Source organism: Carassius gibelio, chromosome A3, assembly GCF_023724105.1.
Source record: "Carassius gibelio isolate Cgi1373 ecotype wild population from Czech Republic chromosome A3, carGib1.2-hapl.c, whole genome shotgun sequence".
Lineage (NCBI taxonomy): Eukaryota > Metazoa > Chordata > Actinopteri > Cypriniformes > Cyprinidae > Carassius > Carassius gibelio.
The window spans coordinates 9404655-9426436 of NC_068373.1; the positions used below are offsets into that span (position 1 = coordinate 9404655).

The window sequence follows — 21782 nt, forward strand, 5'->3', positions numbered from 1 at the left end:
TGTTAGGAGGCCATGATGGTCAGAGGCAAATGGGCGAATTTAGCCAGGATGCCGAGGTCACACCTCTACTCTTTCGAAAGACATCCTGGGATTTTTAATGACCACAGAGAGTCAGGACCTCGGTTTAACGTCTCATCCGAAGGACGGTGCTTGTTGACAGTATAGTGTCCCCATCACTACACTGGGGCGCTAGGACCCACACAGACCACAGGGTGAGCACCCCCTGCTGGCCTCACTAGCACCTCTTCCAGCAGCAACCTAGTTTTCTCAGGAGGTCTCCCATCCAGGTACTGACCAGGCTCAGCCCTGCTTACCTTCAGTGGGCAACCGGTCTTGGGCTCCAGGGTGATATGGCAGATGACCAATGCCCTGGCAACCACCCAGAACCCCAACACAAAAAGATTATATATACATATATATAACAGACTGGGTTTTACAAACTCTGCATAATGTAAGAGCTTCAGCAGGTTTGTGAGTTGATGAAAAGCTATTAATTAATTGAATCATAAAATAAAATAATTTCAATACTAAAATAAATATTTGATTTGTTTACCTGCATGTCAGTGTGACAATTAACCAACAACAGAGAACTGCAAACATGCAAATGTGTCGTTAAATTATTTAAATATAATTATTGAATATTAAATTTCCAAAGAGATATTTCAAGTATTTTATTTTAAGGAGTTTGGTCGACAAAAACGTTTCTGAATCCCTGCATTATATGAGCAAACGTTATTTTGCACTCATCCTATCATGTTTGTAACATTGCTTTTTTATGAGCATTTTAGACTAATTCAAATTGTAAAATAGACTTGAATCGTAAGTGGTCATTTAGCTTTACACACAATAACACATGTTTATTGGAGCTCACTAAATCAGTCTGTACATTTTGAACTGTGTTTGCATTAGTCCTCTTGAGAACATTATGCTTTGCTCAGATGGGCCTAAGTGGCACTCTCCATTATTTGCCTAAATGAGCTTCAAATTATAGCAGATAATATGTGTTCCAAACACATTAATTAAATTAGCATGTTAAAGAACAATAAAACATATTTCCATAAAAAATGTATCTGACAGCCCTGTGTGATTCATAATTTTCACTTCCTTTCAAAGCCCGCTTTCAAAGTTCAAAGCACACATCATCAGTAAAGACTCTTTCGTGAAGCGTTCTGGAGGGTGAAGAAATGTGTTGAAAATGATACTTGCAGTAGTCTGGGTCGTATCACTGTCAGCTTATTTTAGCCAAATTACCCTGACCTCACTGCTCTGGTCTAATTACGCTATATGACTGATTACATTTCCTACGTTTTTAAACCAGGTACAATTACAACATGTTTAGTGACTTGAAAGATAATCACTGTAAATGTTCACATTTCACTTATATACATGCAAAATCTTAAAAAGCACTCTGAATATGTTTGGTAGAGTTGTCTATGATGGAAAAAATTAAACTACTGCTGAGTCAGGCTCATAGCTAATGACAAAAATCAGCTGAAAACAGATTATTTATATATATTGGCTTATTTGACCAAAATACAGTTAAAATACGTTTACTATTTTTGTGGAAACTATAGAATACGGTTTTATTTATTTATTCATTTTAATTTTTGCTGAATAAAAAACAACTGCATTCACTTTCTTGCAAATACTTAAAAATATTTGTGGAAAAGTTTAAATGGGTTTATTTGCTGATCTCTAAATAATAGAATATAAATCTGTACAGTCTAATTTGGCAAACATGCTTGCTATATCTCCTCGTGGGATTCTGAAGGCCAACTCTGAACATCTGGGCACTGTTGAAGAAAGACATTACAATGACCTAATGCTCAAATGATGGAACGATTGGAACTGGTAATTTGCTACATTAACATTTGTCACTGCAGCGAGGCTCATTTTCTGCACTCGTGTGTCTTTGAAGACTGTAGGAACTAAAAAAAATAAAATAAAAAAAGAGTAATGATGTCTTTAGCAGAAAGAGTTCACGTGGGTGTGAAAATGACCAATGATTATGATTCCACGTCTAAACCCAAAGACCTGGCTTATACAATATGAGAATTACACACATAACTTTACCTATCTGGCAGTATATAGATGCTTTTGACTTCACATTGACCCTCTGTTCCCATGTTATATAAACCGAATGCTAATTTAAAAGAGTACCTGCGCATATTCACTGAACCAATCGAGTGCATCTAAGCCTCCACTAACACAGAGTCTAGCTGATTAGAGCCGGACTGCTGTGGTCTTTTACAACAGAGGTGAAGGAAAGAAACCAGTGGGGAAGTTCAATTCAGCATGCTTTTATCTTTTGGCTTGTCCTAAATAAATGCATTGACAAACAGTTCTGAAACGGGTCAGATTAAACACTTTCAGGATCAAATCAATCAGATTCATGATGTGTTTATGCATGATAAGGAGATCATGTGGATTAGATAAGGTTTTAATGTATGTTTAAGGTTGATTATAAAAAAAACGGAACTTTTTGTTTCTAATAAAAGAAGCTTGTTTAGTTTCTCTTGCAAAACATTGAAATTTAAAGGATAATGCCTGCAATGAATTAGTATTATATACATTACAAATTGTTCCAGTGAAGCAACAAACAAGGTTATCAGCCATAAGATTGGATCAGATGATCAGTTATGTTATGGTTAAGCTTTCAGTAATTGAAATCAATGTTGCAACAAACTGATAAATAAGTTTACTTTGAATTACTACAGTAACTAAAACCTAAAAACCTAACCCTAATTGAAGCTATACAGAAACATAAAAAAACACATAACCAAATTACCTTTAAATAGAATATAAAAATATTAATCAACTCCATAATAGTAAATCCTCTTAAAAACCACCGAACGCCATTTCCATTTCTTTCAGAACTGTGCCCTCTTTTGGTGAAAATATGATTAGCATCAACACTGTAAAATAATTTCTTTGTTTGGCTTTCTAGTTTGATCCAAAGCATATGCATCGATTCTGATCTACACATTTAAACCGTTTTGAAACATCTGTACAGAGCAGAACAAATATTTCCACATGATTTATTGGGGTCAAAGCATTCCGGTTATGACAAAGACACAGCTGAATAAAGATGTGTTGGATGAAGTCTAATGGTCTGGCTCGTCCTTGCTCTCCCACACTTAGGGGAATCTCCAAACGTAAGGTTCTCTCTCAGCTGAAAGTGATTCGTTGTGTGCAAGAGCCGTTTACTGTTAAACTGATTCCTATGCTGCAAAAGGTCAGCCACAAAAATCCTTCTTTCAACAGGACAGAAAAGCACTTGCTTTGTTTGAGCCCATTTTATGACTCTTTTTATGATCATTTATCACACATGCTTATTGGGGTCTTCTTTCAAACATATGTTCACTTGAATGGATTTTATGCATACGGATGGGTGGTCCATGCCGGATATGACCCAGGTTTGACCCCTAAATTGCCCATTTCTGAGCAATATGAACTGGACAGAGGTTTGAGGGGGCAAATGGTCAGAACATATTATGCATAACTGTCCATCGCATATACAGTAGATTCCTCTATAACACCCCCATCCTTCTTAGACTGCATATTCTGAAAATTCGGAAATACTTGATTGATTTCAAATCAGATTAGAATAGCTTTCATGGCTTTTTGTCATTTCATCCTTTATAAGCAAGCTTCATACACACACACAAAGTGTGTGTATGAAAAATAAATAAATTATATTAAAAAAAATATATATTTTAAAAATAAGATAAATGAAAATCGACATAAGCCAAAAAAGCTATGGGGTGTGCTAAAGAATTTAGGTTATTCAAATGCTTCTAAGGAAAAGTCTCCAAATATTAACATAAAGGTGGAGGAGGTTTTAATTTCTAATCCAAAGGAGGTTGCTGAAACTTTCTATCATTATTTCATATCATTAGCTAAGAGACTGTAGATGGTTCGCACTCTGAAAGACTAGACAAAACATATCATTAGCTAATAAATTATATAACCAACTTCCAGTGAGGCCTGATTTTTATAACAAGACACAAGTGAAATCTTTTTATGGGAAGCGAGGAATTATTCAAGATTCGTTTAAGTTGAAACCAGTAACTGAAAGTGAGGTTTGTAAATGTTTAAATGAAATAAAAACAAATTAAGCTTATGGGATTGATAATATTCCTGCAACATTTTTTAGGGGCTCCACTAGAGTAATTGCTCCGTATGTATCATATATCTTAAATTTATCAGTTGAACAAGGAATCAAGGAGTTCAAGAGTGCTAGAGTTATACCATTATATAAGAAGGGTAGTAAGTTAAATATGGCTAATTACAGGCCTGTCTCTGTTTTGGGTGCAATGTCTAATATATTAGAAAGAGTTATCTATGACCAAATTGGAAGACATATTAGTCAAAACAATATTTTATATGATTTACAGTCTGGTTTTAGGCAGTTAAATTCAACTGAGACTTGTATATTATATTAAATACTGATAAAATAAGGAGATCGGTTGACAATGGTAAGTTCTGTGGAATGGTTATGTTGGACCTACAGAAAGCATTCGATACTCTAGACCACACAATTTTACTGTACAAGTTAAAGGCAGTTGGTTTTGATGAGAATTCTCTTAGGTGGGTTCAGTCTTACCTTGATGATAGATGCCAGAGGGTAGACATTAAAGGTATTTTGTCTAGTCCTTTTATTTATTAACTGTGGAGTTCCTCAAGGGAGTATATAGGCCCCTTATTTTTTCTTTTATTAATAAATGATCTCAAAGCAGCATGCACAGAGGAACTTATTCTGTATGCAGATGATGCAGCAGTTTTAATATCTCATCAGGATAAGGGGGTCATAGAAGAAAAGATGACTTTGCAGCTAGAGGTGATGTCTGAATGGTTTTTAGATAATAAACTATCCCTACATGCAGGAAAGACTGAGGCCATTCTTTTTGCATCCAAAATGAAATTAAATAAGGTTGATACCTTTTTGATTAAGATAAATGGTAAGGCCATAGAGGTAAAATCTGTAGTAAACTATTTGGGCTGTTTAATAAATAATAAATTAACGGGTGATTTTATGGTTAGAAAGGCATTTATAAAAATAAGGGGTAAAATTACGTTTTTAGCGAGGCAAGCCGGTTTCTTAGACATCCACTCTTTAAAATTATTAGCAGGTTGTCACGGTTGGTAAACCGTGATCCCAGGAGGTAAAATGGTGAAATGTTATGGACAAAGGATGGTTTTAAATATTTGTTTTCAGGAGATAAAGTGATGATGGAGAAAAGTTGGGAAAAAGTTGTGGAAAAAGTACCAGGCAGATTAGCAAGGTGGAAATGGCTTATAACAAAAATATAATTTAGGGGAGAATCCTTGTATAATTAATAATTTAATGGCATCCCTGTTATGGCATCGTTGAGCAGTATAAGAACCTCCACTTGTTAGAAAAGATTCAAACATCTATTGTTAATTTTTTGGGGGATAAATTAAATTGGCTTCCTAAAAGTGTATTGTATCTTCCTTTAGGAGAGGGAGGAGAAGGTCTAATACATCTTGAAAGCCGGAAAGCAGCTTTTAGAATGCAATTTCTAAAAAAAAAATGTTGTATCAGAATTTGTCTGATACAACAGATTGTAAGAAAACTGATTGGAAAGTTTATTTTTATTTTATTTTATTTTTTTATGAAGGAGTTCGGAAATCATGGTGTTTGATGAAAATAAGATCTATTGAAGGAAAATCTTTATGTATTTTGTTGTTAGAATCTCACTTGAATTTGTCTTGTGAGATATCATCACGGTTTGAACAAAAAATGGAAAATGCACAGATCTTAATAATGAAGGACTTGGTGGAAGTGGCCGGAAGGAAGTAATATTGTTGCCTTGACTCATAAACTTGGACTTCGTTCTGAACGAATAGTTGGACAGATGTTGGAAAAATGTCGAAGTTCGTTTTCTGAAGAAGAAATGATGCTTCTATATGATTATTCAATATTGCAACAAAGACCAGAAGCAGAAATTTTTTTTCCAGCAATGATGATTTCTCCAGATTTACCAGATATGGAAATGGACTGTGCTTTAATGGTAGCAAACAATCTGAAGGATATAAACATTAAGTCTTCTTGTGGAAAATATTTGTATAAAGTGTATATAAGTGTGTTGAACAAAAAACAGTTGTTACATCGTTCTGATACTCCATGGCCAAGTAATTTTTGTATTGCTTCTAATTTTAAACCAATGTGGGGTACGTTATACAAGTTCCCTGTCAAGGGAACTTCGAACTGCGTCCTCTGAAGGGACACTATGGGGAACACCTCGTCGTGACCCGTGTCTAAAGCAAACTTTGAAAAACGTCAACATGTTGGCCGGCGACAGCCTGTGACGTCGCTACCGGCGCGACTATAAATATTCGCCCGTAGGAACCATAATTTATCTTCTTCGTCTTCATTGACTGTTTTGTTTGAAGCGTGCATCTGAGAAACGACCAAAACGGTAAGAGCGATCTATTATTGTTATCATGGCATCCACTAGCAAGGCGTTTAGACAGTGTGTGCATCCGTGTCAGCGTTATTTGACACCTGATGACACACACAATCTTTGCGTCTCTTGTTTGGGCGAAGAGCACGCGCGCGATGTCCTTGAGGGGGCAATCTGCGCGCACTGCGAGCGTTTTTCTGTGAAAAAGCTCTGCTCTTGTTTGTCTCTTTTTTCGAGGAAAGAGGGACAGCCATCTGGATCTCACGGCTCAGGACCTGCTGTTGCCGAGGCACGGAGGGGAATGAGCTCGTGGGGATCACAGGTGGATCTCGCTGAGGAGAGTAGAGAGGGACTTTTTCTCTCACACTCTCCGGCGGCAAACGAGAGTGAACTTTGGGAGGAAGATGCATTGTTATTAACCCATTCTGACACTGAAGTTAGTGCTCTGCTGGGTTCTACCCAGAAAGAGCAGGAGATATTTGAGAGTGGCGAAGAAGCTGAGGCTGAGCCGCTCATTTCTCCTGCTCTGCATATGGGGAGCTGTTAGAGGTTATGGATCGCGCCACGGCAAAATGAAAAAAAAAAGGACTTGCCATGGAAGCGTGCCAGAAAGGTAAAGTCGCGAGGTCGCGAGCATTATTTGTTTGACCATAGCCCGCCAGCCCAGGTGAGCCTCCCATTCTTGCCTGACTTACATGCAGAAGTCGAAAAAGAAATGGAGGAGGCCATTTTTCTCTCGCATCCATCAGTTTCAGCATACGTGTTATGCTGATATCGATGGAATGCACGAGAACGGCTATGAGAGGATGCCCCCTGTAGAAGAGATGCTGGCTAGCTATCTATCAGTGGGGGAACATCCTCTCTAAAATCTCCCTCCGCTTCAATGGTAAATTATACGCAGCAGCAGAGCCAGAACAACAAAGGGGTCCTGACTCATCTCGATCTGAGGATCGAAGACGGGTGCAGAAGGCTAGTGTCATGGCTCGCGCTCCTCCCCCGCCTGAGGGCAGGGGCAAGAGGAATCACGGGTCACGAAGAGGTAAGCAGGGTCTGAGGGATGTGATTCAGACGAGGCAGCGTTCCTATCCGGATCAGAGTGATACCTAGGAGTTAGTCACTTCCTTTTGGATGTTTTTAACTTCTGTTTTATTTCTCCCCTGCCTAATTCCCCTGTAGCCACCAACGCTCCACCTGATCGGGGTTAGGTGGAAAGTTTCTCACATAACAGTCTCCTATCCTGGATCTGTTATGTTTTGGTTGGTCCTATTTTCATAGTGACCACCTTACTGACAGTCCGGACCAAAAGGGGGCGCCCCGTAAAGCGGGACTCCAGTACAGGAGGGTGGGTGAGTATGTAACCCTTTCTGCTTATGGGTGTTATGTTGCTGGTGGTTATATGTCTACTAACAAACTCTGTGAGTTTCCTTTACAGTGCTCAGTTCCAGCCTCGTGCTCTGGCCACGATCACAGGCTTTCGGCAGGCGGCCGTGCCGCGTGGGTTCGCCCCCCTGGGTGCAACACCCACCGCGGAGCGAGTCCCACGTGTGAGAAGCAAGCACTCTGCGGTTGCTTGTTCCACACCCCCTCCGGAGGAGCTTGGCTGATCGTCAGAACTGCAGGGAATTTCATGGATGTCCGGCCAGGTCACCCTGAGGGGCCGCCTGGCCACTTGGCGCATCTGGGGAGGTGGTAGTTACGGAGTCCTTCTGTATGTACTGCCTCAGGTGATGCTCTCCTCGCTTGAGGGTTGGAGCTCGCCTCTCCCGTGCGATCCAGCGCCTCTGCGATGCTTAGGAACCTTTCTGTACACACGTTAGCCTGTGTATTTTCTCAAAACCACATGGTGGTCAGTGTGCACGTTAACGCTTTGCGCACTGTCTGAAATCCACGTAAGTGGTAAGTGTGCACGCAAGACTCTGCGCACTTTCTGAAATCCTGTACGGTAAGGATTATGCGCTCTGCTTCGTTCCCTTTCTTAAGATGATTAGCCCCGGGGTTCCCTGGGCTTCATTCAACCAGTGTGTATTTGTTATATACCTCATGCACAGCCCCTCAACATGAAGGGCTGTGTGGGCAATTCTCGTGGTAGTTAGCAGCGCTCCCCTTTTCTGAAAGGGTCGCCTATGAGCATGCTGGTTGGAGCTCGGACTCCTCCTCTCAGCGGGAGACTGAATTCTCGTTTTTTTCATCAGAGCGCTCCAGTACTACATACTGTTTTGAGACGCACTGTGAGAGCAGACATCCTGCTGAGGCAGGGGCTGAGGCGCGGGGAATGGCGCCTTCGCACCAAGGTGTTGAAGCAGAGTTGGAAAGGTTGGCCAGATTTGGGTGGATCGGTTCTGGGGCTCGAGAGAGCATCGCACTATCCCCTCTGGCTTCCTCTGACTCATCCAGCTCCATTGGGGCTGGACGCCATGGTACAGGCGTGGCCGAGGCTTCATCTGTACATTCCGTCCTCCAATTGCTCTGCTCCCGGGCCATTCCATCTACGAGCTGCTCTATCACAGTGACATGAGAGCCCCTCCTTTGTGACAGGCAAGACTTGGTAATAAACAGTGCTAGGTTCTTAGCCGTATCCCTTTAAAGGAATCTTTCGTGATTCCAAGCCTTCAGCTCTACCCCGGGCCGAGGCCCTACAGGTAAGTTGGGTATGTAGCTTAGGCCTTTGGCCATAAGGGATAATGTCATGGACAGCCGTCGAACCGTCCCAGGGGCGACTCCCGGTGAAATGGTAGAGTTGGTACTTAGTGTTTGCCATGATTCTGACCTGCACTCCCCTCAGCATGGCGGCGTGGGTATACCGTTCCCCATAGTGTCCCTTCAGAGGACGCAGTTCGAAGTTCCCTTGACAGGGAACGTCTCAGGTTACGAATGTAACCATGGTTCCCTGAGAGGGAACGAGACACTGCGTCCTCTAGCGTCCTGCCATGCTTCGGACGCAAGCTTCACGAAGAAGATAAATGATGGGTCCTACGGGCGCGTATTTATAGTCGAACAGTTATAAACACACGTTGGCGTTTTTCAAAGTATGCTTCAGACACAGGTCACGACGAGGTCTTCCCCATAGTGTCCCTTCAGAGGACGCAGTGTCTCGTTCCCTCTCAGGGAACCATGGTTACATTCGTAACCTGAGACGATTTACGTTATACACATTTTTTTTTTTTTGGATTTTGCATGGTATTGTTGCATTTAATGCATTAATTTGTATCTTGAATCCCCAAGTAATAGACAGTTGTCATTTTTGTGGGTGGAGAGAAACTATTTTTCACTGCAGTTTTATACAGTTTTAACATTTTTAACAGGTTACAATCTCTGTTTGAAGAGCTGACAATGATTTTTGATGGCTTGAAATATTCAGTGTACCTGTATTTATTTATGGTTTTAAGGAATCAAAAGTAAAGAAAAGAATGGGGCGTTTGCTGAATTTTATTATACAGTAGGTCAAGTAAAGATGTCTATTTATTTAAGAAGGAAACAGAAAATTGACTTTGGAAATTATTGTAGTGAAGGTTTTCAAAGGGATGGTCAAAACAAGATTTATACATGATTTTTCTTTTTATTGTTGTATGAAAAATCTACTAGATTTTGAAATGATTTGGACAAATAGAGAAGTACTCTGTAAAGTTGAAAATTATAATTTACTATTTGGTGATATTATAAAATGAGATAATAAGTGAAAGAATTTAAATGTATAATAAAGATTTTAAAAATCAAAATCTCTCTCTCTCTCTCTCTCTCTCTCTCTCTCTCTCTCTCTCTCTATATATATATAGACATCTCTGATCCATATTCAGATGTTGACGAGGTCTACTTTGATTTAACAAATTTATAATTCGTTTTTATTCAAGATTGACAACATTTGTCAAGCATAACTTCCACCATATCACATTAAAAACATGTTTTTTTCTTGTTTTGTACAATTTACAGATGGTAATGGTAATACTGGAAAATGCTCAAGTCGTTAAACATTAATGAATGAATTAGAAATCATGGGCTCATGAACATTTTTTACCACATCTGAAATTAAAAAGTGGAAAGATTCTAAGCAGTAAAAGAGTAATTACATTAATAAAAAAATAATTACATTATCTGGATGAGCCAAAGAATTATATCCTTTTTGTGAATGTTTTCTAAAATTGTCATAGCTTTGTTTTCACTCCGATGCAAAGACAACGTGGCAGGAAGCAGCTTTCAGTTTTGTTTCTGTGTGGGAGTGTGGGAGGGGAGATATTCCACCACAGACTGCTCAACATGGCGGTACCCGTCCACATGCTGTTCAACTACTGCAGATGATCCACAGCCTCCTTCAAGAAGTTACTCTTTCAGAGCAGTCCAGAATCTGATCGGTTGAGTCAACAACCAAACAATGTCAAGGGATTAATAAAAGGAGGATGAAGAAACAAAGTTGTACAAAGAGACAACAGACGGGTTCGTCCTCCCATTCTAAACCTAAAAAGAAGAAGCAAGCTAAGAGACAAAACTGCCCCAGTGAGTCTTTTTTTCTTTTATAAATATAATGTCAAAACTGCAATAAATCTTTGAAATGACAATAAATGCACGTTACTCTTGCTAATATGTTATTGAGAGGTTTTATTTCTTCTTCACTGACCTGATTTAGTTTTGACTTGTTTCAGAATCATCCACAGGACAAAAAAAAAAGCCTCAAAATAAATCCCAACTTCCTGTTACATGTGGCTTTAAAGAGGGGGTCCTGTATTTGAAGAAATATTGTGACAGTAGGTGCAGAAGAAACATTTCTACATGTTAAAGAATTGAGTAACGCTTATGGAGAGCTGCATGTTTGTGAATGTCTGGAGATTGTAATTCTGGAGCATCCAGAACATCCAGGTGCTCAAAAACAATAGTGGATGAATGAATGTTTTTTCTGTCTTTAGAGCAGAAGTGCATTTCCAGTGAGAGCCAGTGGTTCACACCCCCTGAGTTTGAGAGGTTTGGGATGAAGGAGAAGCACAAAAAGTGGAAGACAAGCATCCTTTGCAAAGGGATTCCACTCCAGAAACTCATAGAGGTGATTGAGACCGGTTTCAGTAACAGTTTTAACTAATGTACACTCAAGTGCAATTATAATTTCATTTAGTTTTTTAGTTGTTGTTATTATTATTTTGTTAATATGGCCTTGCTGATTGAAAACAGTTACCTGAAATAAAAATGGACACTATGCAGATAATATAAATATATTTATTTTTCTAACACTGTTCCTTTTCTGTTCTAAGGATGGATTTCTCTTAAATATAAGCTTTATTAAAAGCAAGGTTCAGGATGCAAAGGTTTGGCAGCCCTTCGATCATTGTAGATACGATTTGAAGAGGAGATACCCTTTCAAATGTGACTTAAGAGTGATCAAGATGTTCATCCAAATTTATCCTTTTGTGTTCAGCAGAAGAAAAAACGCCACGTGGGTTTGAAAAAACAGGGTGAGTAAATGGAGACTAGTTTTATTCCTTTAAATAAGATCATTACAACAGTTATTCAAAATAAGAAAGACTTTATGTTCTGCTTAGTGAATATTTGTGTATTAGTTGTAGAATCACCTGATAAGATCGAAGACAAGCAAGATGAAGATGAAGATGAAGATGACGCTGTTGACATGAACATGTTTGAAGGTCCAGTCCTTCCTGTTACCTGTGGATCTGATTCTGGGGTTCTACACAAATATCGATTTTCCAAAGGTGTGGGAATGCTTTTATAACAGTTATAATAAATATCAATATGTTTTACATACATACATACCTAACACATTTAGAAACCAAGCTTTCTGTTTCTTGCAAGCCAATGGAAATATGTGACTCTGCCTACCTTTCTGCAAAATCTGAAATACTTTACTGAGGATATATTTCTCTGCACTTTTCGATGACACCTCCAATAAAGGTGCTATCAGGGTATTTGTAGGCAGAGTCCCATATAGTTTTTTTCTCTCACATAATGACGATGAATGTAAATGCACTGCTTGACTGCATCGGTACAAGACTCTTGCACTCAGTGTTGTCTTTATCTCAGGGTATTGTGGGAGATGCATAAGAACAGAGAGCCACTGGCTGACGCCTGAGGATTTCACCAAACTGAGCAAAACAGATGGAACATGGAAGAAAGACATTGTGTCCCATGGAATACCTCTTGGGAAGCTTATAACGGTAAAAGAAAATGCTAAATAATATATGTATATTTACACCTGAATTTTGAGATTTTGTCATTTAAATTCATGAAATTCAGAGAAGCAAACAGTGTCCATTAACAAACAAGGCAATCACTTTGTGCAGTTATAAGGGTCATCATTTTCTCACTGTCAAGTTGTTCCAAAGCTATATGATTTTTTTTTCTTTTGTTGAATGTTGGTAATCAAACAGTCAATGGCAGCCATTGACTTCCATAGTTTTGTTGTTGTTGTTTCATCCAATGGATGAAAAACTGCTGTCTGTTGGCCTGGCAGGGTCTGATCAAATGTTTTGCAGTACACAATCCTGATGGGTTTTCACATACTTTCAGAAAAGCATTTTGCAACCACATACAGCCAACTGTGACTGTGAGATCTGCGAAGAACCGTATCAGAACCAAGTAGGACATTGCCACTCACATTTACAGTCATGCCAAAGCATGAACAAAACCACCGTAACTCATCACAACTACTGACGTCTGAAATTATTTCTACACTGTGCTTCATAACAGTTAAGTTTTATTTCTGTATGAACTCTTGTCCCAGCTAAATGATGACGTGTGTTTCATCTGTGACTCTGAGGGAGATCTTGTGTGTTGTGATGAGTGTCCACGAGCTTTTCATTCACACTGTCACCTACCAGCTGTACCTGAAGACTCACCTGGGTGAGAGAGAGAGAGAGAGAGAAATCATGCTGGATTAGACATACTAGACGTATGACTTTGTGTAATACTGTGTTTTTGTGTGCACAGGAGCCAGTGGAGCTGCACGTTTTGTGTGATGATGAAGAGGGAAAGTTCGGGTCAAAAGACCCAACAGGATGTTTTGAGCAGTCCAGTCTCTCAGTACACACTGGTAAAGTTTCTGCAAAAGTCCATAGAATGGAAGTCAATAGGGTCCAAAATGACATTTCTTTTATTGTACAGACAATAACAATTCTTTAACACTTAGAGTCTGTTTGATTGTCTTCTAGCACTGCCAGTACCTGCTGTTACACCTGCTACACGAGAGCATGAGCGACCCCTGTGCCAAAGTAAAGCTTCATCTGGCTCTTGGTCAATATTTACAGCTCTTATGTGTGGTGTTTATGTACAGTATGTGACGGATACACTGCTGGTGTCTAGGGTCCAGGATTCAGTGAGAACATCTGTGGTCCCATGATGCTGGGCAGAGTGAAGCTGAACTTGGAGAATAATGATTATCAAACAGTGCGAGAGTTTGTCTCTGATATTGAATACGTTTTCCACCACTGCACCGCCAAAAGGGTGAGTTTCACTTGGGCTTGCAAATGTTAATAATGACGGGAGGAATTGTCTAAACAATTCCATATACATGGTCTTTTTTATTGACTGAATTTTACATTTGTCTCTTTCTTCTCTGTAGGATAATGACTTCAGTAGAATGACCTCTAGGCTCACAGAACTGCTTGAAATCATCTTTAAGCTGCTGTAACATCAGACCACTAGTAAACGTGTAACTGTGAATAATATCCAGTCTTTTTCAATCAATATCCCACATACAGTAATGTGTACATTTGTACTTTTAAAAAAGATTAATGGCATACATGAGAAGTGCAGCCTTCTGTATTTCAATACAGTAACTGTGATGCAAACTGTTGTCAGTTTAGAGCGGGTAATACTAACAGACTGCAGTGTTATATTGACAATATGACTAAGCATTTCCCTGTTGTTTGTGAACAATGACTCAAGGACATCAGGCAAGCCAGAGGTTTTTCCCCCCGCTGCCTGGCCAAGGCCAGGATATCCTGTTCTGTTGAAGAGGTTCTTTGGCCTGCTCCAGACCAAAAACAGGATACTGGGGGGCAGAATAATTATTTTTGATGTTGTTTGCTGTATTGAATTGTACTGTACTCTACAGTACGTTAAATTAAGAAATACAACAGCTGGGGAGTACCACACTTATTACCGTTTTTTGTAGTATTGTTTTAAATTGATCTCATCAGTGTGTAAAACTGTGTTGAAGTGTGTGTGTTTGTGACTGTTTGTGTGTCATATCTGAGAGCAAAGTTTGGTTTTTCAGCAAGATTGAGTTGTTTTGACTGGATAGCTTCATTATGATCTAAATATAGGACGTCTGGGGAATTGAGTTAAAGGCCGTGTTGCAAGGTTAATTTTTTACAGAATATGTGCAATTTACTTGTTGGTAATAAACATTTTAACTGTTATCCATCGATTTTATGTTGTTGGGTATCACAAAACGGAATATAATACGAAAAAATAGGTACTAACAGCTGTCTCCTTTCCCCCACAATGCATTGCATCACGTCACATTGGGGAGAGAATTTACCAAAGCCGCCTTGAGAGCATTGAGAATTACTAGAGAGACGAGAGTATTCAGAGTATTCAGCGCAGAACGCAGATTATAGATAAATACATATATATAGATAGATAGACTAGATACAGTATATAGATAGATAGACAGACAGATAGATAGTGAGATAGCGACCAACAGCGACCCAAACACACTCACTTCCCTACAGCACAAGCTTTCTAACGCAGTTTACATGGGACGGCACCCACACAAGCTCCTGTCAAACATAGCGACAGACACACGGCTATGTTTGCAACAACATTTTCACCGGGGGACGAGATAAACGCTTAGAAACGTCCATATAGCTAGCATGATGCCTTTTATTTCTAGATGACAAAGACAAAATTTACCAGTTCTACGACACTATGACAAAGGTTACCGGTACTTCTCTGAACTACCGTCATGATCACTGCCACTAGATATAAAGAAAACATAGATTTTTCACTCGGTGCTATTCAATGACAGTAATAAATAAATAAAATTATATATATATATATATATATATATATATATATGTATGTATGTATGTATGTGTGTGTGTCGTTATTGCGCACTGCTGCTCATAAACTAGCTCCAGTGCTCATTGCTGCGATGCTAAATGATAGCAACTCACCAGGACACTTCACCAACTCTCCACTAATTCTCCTCGGCCCATGCATAGGCTTTGACGGACATCAGTTCTTGGCAATTCCTCATTTGCCCTCTCACGACTGGCTCGATCGAAATTACACAGCTGCGGGCCATCATACATGTTTGCTCTCGCCACCTCTTCCTCATCCCAGTCATTCGCTATAGTTCTGATGCTGCGTTCCAGGCAGGTATTGGAGATCGTAATCACTATTTCATACCACTACTAACGACTTTGTACCGTTCCAGGCAAGTTACGCCAAACTTTCTGAGCGCAAGTAATTATAACTAGATTATTTGTTTTATTGCAACGTTGCATTGACCTAAAATCTTTTTTTCAACGTGTACTACTTGCATAAACACTGCATCCGTAGGCAGTATTATTCGTATGGGCTGTGTGACCTCGGAACTCGGAGTGCATCGAAGTTGGGTAAAACTGGATCTAGTATGAGACACGAGTTCACGGGTGGGAAGTCACGGATTTGTTTGTCGTTCCAGTGCACTTTCATGGGTTTAAGGTTGGAAATACACGGGTTATGGGTTGCCTGGAACGCTGCATCATACTAGACTGAGGCTACCTTTCCTCAACTTCTCCCCAACATGACGTCATCACCCAGTTGCAAAAACTAAAAAAATAGGTCTTTAAGACCATTTTTGAGACATTTTAAAAATGATATACTTATCTTGAGTGATTTATGTATCCATTAATCGAAAGTGGTGTTTAACCTGCAACATGGCCTTTAAAAGTTATGGATTTGTGTTTTACCGTTTTGAGAATATGAGGCATAGTTTCAAGAAATGTGTTTAAGCAATCGGGAAAAACTGTAATAGTGTAGTAAGAACATTAACTTATAATCCAAAAGAGAATACTACAGAGCAGGTATTCCAAAACATTTGATATAGTTCTAACAGAAACAGTCAAACTTCTGTGTTAATGTGGATGAGAAAGTAAGTGTGTGTGTGTGTGTGTGTGTGTGTGTTTTTGTTTTATAGTGATGCATAGCTGCTTGTCATTGGGTTGTAAGCGTGTCCATCTGACCCATCCTTCTTAGTGCGACAGCCAATCAGATATTGTCTTGGGCAGGACCTACGCCCTGTTCTCCAGTTCTTGCATGTAATTAGCGTAAACTAATTTAGTTTAGTTTAAACGCTTCAATAAACTTAATAGTTTAAATATGGTGCATCCTACACACATCTACTTCATATCAAAATTCTATAAATAATTTACCCATCAAGTAGGTACCAAAATACATATACTCCCCATAGTTGAGGTGGAAGTAAATAAGGATATTGGAAGCATATTGGAAGCAATTTTGAGACCGTTGTTTGTTTTAAACCAGGGGTTTTCAAACTATGGGTCGCGACCCACTCGAGGGTCACAGAATGGAACAAGGTGGGTCGCACAAAGTCACTTGGTTGCAGCTAAATTTGCGTTTCAAGACACACACAAACTCACACTCAGTCTAGGGCTGCACCAGTGGGGAGGGGTCGAGAGCCGTGGGAACAGAGCAAGGCCGGGGGAGTGATTGGGAAATGAGCGACACCTGTGACACACACTGGTCTCGAGAACAACGGAGGAGATCGGAAGGATACAAAAGAGGAGCGACGACAGTGAAGGATGAGAGAGGACCAGGCCTGGGTTTTATTTTGTGTTTGGATTTTGTTTGTGCGCGGCAGTCATCCTCCTTCATCACGGGCTTCGGGACCAGTGTAACACATTAAAAACTTCACAATCACGGGAAGAAGGATGCGGTAACCGGGAACCCACTCGTCACAACAATATAACCCACCAACATTAATAACGAACTGCAATATCCTTAGTGTAATTTTCGAATTGCAATTAAGTCCGCGTGCGTTGAGTGTTTTAAACCGTGGGTGCGCACGAGTTCTCAGAGCCATGTCATTAAAAGGTTCAATCGGTCTGCATTATTAAAAGAGAAAAAACTTTCTCACTTCAATACACTATATTCTGCATGAGATTGCAAACGAAAACGGTTTCAGGTAGGCCATGTTCATTAATTTCTATCGTCCATTTGAACTTTGCACTGTTTTTGTTGGGAAACGGTTTGTAAAAGCATTTCACATGTACAGGGTGAGCAGGGCACAAACGCAGGGTTAATTGTAACACTGTAAGATTTAAACATAAAATGTACAAAGTTCACAATATTTCCTTGACGTATCATCTCTGTTTAGAGAAAAATTTGCCATGCTATGTTTTAACTTTTCTATTAAAAGAATTGTGTTTTTACTTGTTCTCTGGGTCTGGGCTGAAGCCCCTCCCTTTGCACCTGTTACTTGTTTCCTGATTATCTATCGGGTATTAATTGACTGCATGTCTGTGGTTGATTCATTATGAGCATTGAGAATAGCTGGATGGCTGAAACGTCTGCTGTTGCTCTAAATAAATTATTGATTCTTTTTTTTAAAAGCTTTGTCTAGTCTTTCAGAGTGCGAACCATCTACAGTCTCTTCAGTATTTAATAGAATCAGTGATGCCATGTATCTAAACAAGATGTCCAGGACCTCTCGTAGAAATATAGGCCCACAATATCAAAAATACAGCTGTATATTTCATTGTACACATGGGGTATTAATCGTTATCAACTCTTACCATTACAATTTATACTTTTAACAATGCTAAATATTCTTAGCATAGGCTTTATTAACAAATCAAAAAATTGCACTTACTTTTTTTTCTTCCCTCCATGTTTCTTCCCACAAATCTTAGTTTTCCTGTTGTCTTTATGCTCAGCCATATCTGTTACAAGAAACAGTACTATTCATAAAAACTATTACTCTTTATAGTTGATGGTCAAGAAGGCTCCTGCAGAAGCCTGTGACCTGGCCGCAAGATCCAGGCAGTATGAAGCCAGTACCAAGGCTATTAGAACACTGCAATAATTAATACACACATGAGCATCATTTTATATATACATATATATATATATATATATATATATATATATATATATATATATATATATATATATATATATATATATATAATGGATCATACTCACCGACCCTGGTTCATGCGCTTGAGCCCCGCTCAAGGGGCGACTCCTTTTAATCAGGACTATCAGTAAGGTGGTCACTATGAAACCAAAGAAAATGTAAAAAAATTAATTACATTTATGCATTTATTAGATGCTTTTATCCAAATCGACTTACAGTGCATTCAGGCTAACAATTTTTACCTATCATTTGTTCCCGGGGAATCGAACCCCCAACCTTGCTTTTGTTTGCTTGTTAACACAATGCTCTACCACTTGAGCTACAGGAACACATCAACCAAAACATCATAGGTCCAGCATAGGAGACTATCATCCAAGAAGCTCCCTACTAACCTCATTCAGGTGGAGCTGGTGGTTGTAGGGGAATTAGGAAGGGGAAGATATGGGCAGATGTAAGTAGGGAATGAGTCACTACTAAAGTATTACTCGGATTTGGACGAGAGCGCTGACACCTTGTCTGAATCATGTCCCTTAGGTCTTGCCTTCCTTCCTTTGACCCGCAATTCCTCCTACCCCTACCCGCAGGAGGGGGAGGAGCGCGAGTCACGATACTAGCCTTCTGTGCCTGTCTTTGATCCTCAGACTGAGACGGACCAGGACCCCTATGTTGTTTGGGCTGAGACCTGGAACTTCATGGTATTAAGGATTTAAAGGCCGCTGAGTGCGCCTTCACCTCCCTGAACTATTCTACTTTTGAGAACAACTGTCTCAACGGAGGTACCGAAAAGTTTGAAAAGTGAAACCGGAGCATAGAGAAGAAAGCCCCTCTCTTTCTTCCCGATATCTGCCAGGTTCACCCACAGATGTCTCTCCGTTACCACCATTGCTGCCACAGACCTGCCCTTGATGGAGGCGACCTGCTTGGTACCATGGAAAGAGAGATCTGTGGTACGGCGCAGCTCAGCTACCTGATCAGGGGAAAGGCCCTTGTCTCTATCCAGATCTTTCAGCAGATCAGCATGATATGCTTGAAGCACTGCCATCATGTGCAACAGCCTGACCTGCGGCTGCATATGCAAAACTCGTATACTGAAAGCGATGGATATGAGATGAAAACGGCCTCTTCCATTCTTTTTAGATCTCTGTATGGAGATCAGGCAAAAATGGAAGGCTCACCTGAGCTGGAGGGCTATGGTCAGAAAGATAACGTTTGTCGAGATGACCATGCGGTGTCACCCTGCTAGCACCCTTCCATTGCAAGTCCAACTTTGCCGTGGCTCGATCCATAACCTCCAACAGCTCTTCATACACAGGGCAAGAGGATTGAGAAGGCTCAACCTCAATTTCTTCGTCATCCTCGGACATCTCTTACTCTTCCTGGGCCGAACCCAATAGAGCTCTAGCCTCTGTATCGGAAAGTGTTAAAGAAACAACATCATCCCCCAAAGGCTCTTAGATGGCTGCCCCTCTTTCCTTGAAAAGAGAGACAAATGAGAGTGGAGCTATTTCATTGAAAAAACGCTCACAGTGCACGCAGACTGCTCCCTCAAGGACATTGCATGCGTGCTCTTAACCCAAACAAAAAATGCAAAGATTGTGTGTGTCATCGTGTGTCAAATAACGGTGACACAGATGCACACACAGTCTTAACTCTTTGATAGTGGTTGCCATGATAAACAGAGAAAGGACACTCTTATCACGTTCAAATGCACGCTTCAAACAGAACAGTCAGTGAAGATGAAGAAGAGAATGATGTGTTTCTGCACCTATTTATTCTATAGTCTCACCGGTAGTGACATCAGCGGCTGTCGCTGGCCATACTTGTTGGCGTTTTTTCAATGTATGCTTCAGACATGGGTCACGACGAGGTGTTCCCAATTCAAATATTCCAGCTTTCAAAGGCAAGTTTTATTGTTCTTACCACTTTCTAAAGGTCTTTTTATGAAAAGATTTCATTATAATTACAATTCAGTCAGGACCACTTGAGTCAAAAATACCATAGACAATTCTTTAGTCAAAATTTTGTATAGCTTTTAGTTGCATGATTGTAAAAGTTACATTGGCCGTATGGCTCTGTTCTAAGTTATCCATACTTTTCATGAGCTCCATGAAAGCTAGTCAGGTAACAGCAGCAGCTTCTGGGGACAATCTCCCATTTAAAACTGGGAGAGCAGCAAATAAAATTCCCCCCAAACAGACCATACCAGGCTAAATCGAAGAGCCAGCAGAGGATCAAAATTAGCGTTTTAAAGAAGCCAATCTTATTTAGTAAAGATAAAGCCAATAGATTAACGTGAAGCCAGCAGATGAAGGATGCGGAGCTAACAATTAAATAAGCCCATTAGTTAGTGAAGCAATATTTATTTCACTATAGATCATAAGCATCACTCATAGCTTTTTGAGCATCAAGGATGGCTCGAGTATCTGGCCGGAGGTACCGTTCATAAGCTGCTGAAGACCATCTTCCCATAGCTTTAAGGGTAGAAACAGGAGTAGAAGAAGCTGCAGTTGTAGCAGCCCCTATGCGCAGTGAATGAGCCGAATAATACTCGGGGGGGGGGGGGGGGGCCCGCAGTATTGACAAAGCAAGCGGAGATGGGATGCAAACCAGGTTCTGGACATAGGATTTCCCTCCTCCGTTATAAATAATGGGTCCTCCAGACGAGCTTGTGGACGGCTCCTCAGATAAGCCAACATAGACGACAGAGGACAAAAAGCAGAGTTAGATTCAGAAATGTACACAACAGAACCTTCCCTGTTCCTGTCAGTTTTTGAGTGCTTTAGCAATATGGTGAAGTGGTGAGAAAAAATTAAAACGTCTGATATTGTGAGGTCATGTGACGGATTGAAGGAATTTGTGCGTGTTGAAAACTCGCCACCTCTAAGAAAGCCATAGAAAGCCATAAGCAAAACAGATTCTAACATTAAATCAGAATAAGTCCCAAAGCATCCCCCTCTCAGACGTGATATTAACTTTTTCAGAAGCGGAAGTGTGAGAGGGAGATCATTGCCTTTAGGTTTCTCTTTCTTAAGTCCATTGAGCAGGAGTCAAATTGATGGATTTTCGAGAAAGCTGAGAGTCGATGGATCCAGGCAGCGCAGGTGGAATTGGATGCCGGCGATCATACTTTTGATGGACGAAGGCTGCATTTTTCGGGACTCAAAACAGTGGACTATAAATGCACTAACAAATGATACATTGACAGGCAATACATTTACAGAGAAAGTGGCACAGAAAGAACTAAAATGAGACCAAGCAGTGTCATACAT

The 21782-nt window shown here is 40.1% G+C and overlaps 1 protein-coding gene across 3 annotated transcripts; it reads left to right on the forward strand.

The window, feature by feature from the left end:
- Nucleotides 1-10535: 10535 nt before the first annotated feature.
- Nucleotides 10536-14785, forward strand: LOC127945426 (nuclear body protein SP140-like protein). Of its 3 annotated transcripts, none has more exons than XM_052541842.1 (13): nt 10536-10916; nt 11063-11164; nt 11324-11457; nt 11663-11716; nt 11830-11863; nt 11969-12118; nt 12447-12580; nt 12933-13001; nt 13147-13265; nt 13353-13455; nt 13574-13633; nt 13725-13865; nt 13984-14785. In XM_052541842.1, exons 1-13 carry the CDS (start codon nt 10820-10822, stop codon nt 14050-14052), a joined length of 1266 nt encoding a protein of 421 aa, XP_052397802.1. In that variant the 5' UTR covers nt 10536-10819; the 3' UTR covers nt 14053-14785. The 3 variants fall into 3 exon arrangements, with proteins under 3 accessions (XP_052397802.1, XP_052397801.1, XP_052397803.1); XM_052541841.1 differs by having other exon boundaries at nt 10537-10916; nt 11827-11863; XM_052541843.1 differs by lacking the exon at nt 11063-11164 and having other exon boundaries at nt 10538-10916; nt 11827-11863.
- The last annotated feature ends 6997 nt before the right edge of the window (nt 14786-21782 follow it).

Bases quoted from the DNA above. Each gene is read 5' to 3' on its own strand.
- LOC127945426 (XM_052541841.1), top strand. From the start codon at position 10,820: ATGAAGAAACAAAGTTGTACAAAGAGACAACAGACGGGTTCGTCCTCC. The intron at 11,864-11,968 runs GTGAGTAAATGG...TTTGTGTATTAG, and splicing joins CGTGGGTTTGAAAAAACAGG to TTGTAGAATCACCTGATAAG. The intron at 13,266-13,352 runs GTGAGAGAGAGA...TTGTGTGCACAG, and splicing joins GTACCTGAAGACTCACCTGG to GAGCCAGTGGAGCTGCACGT.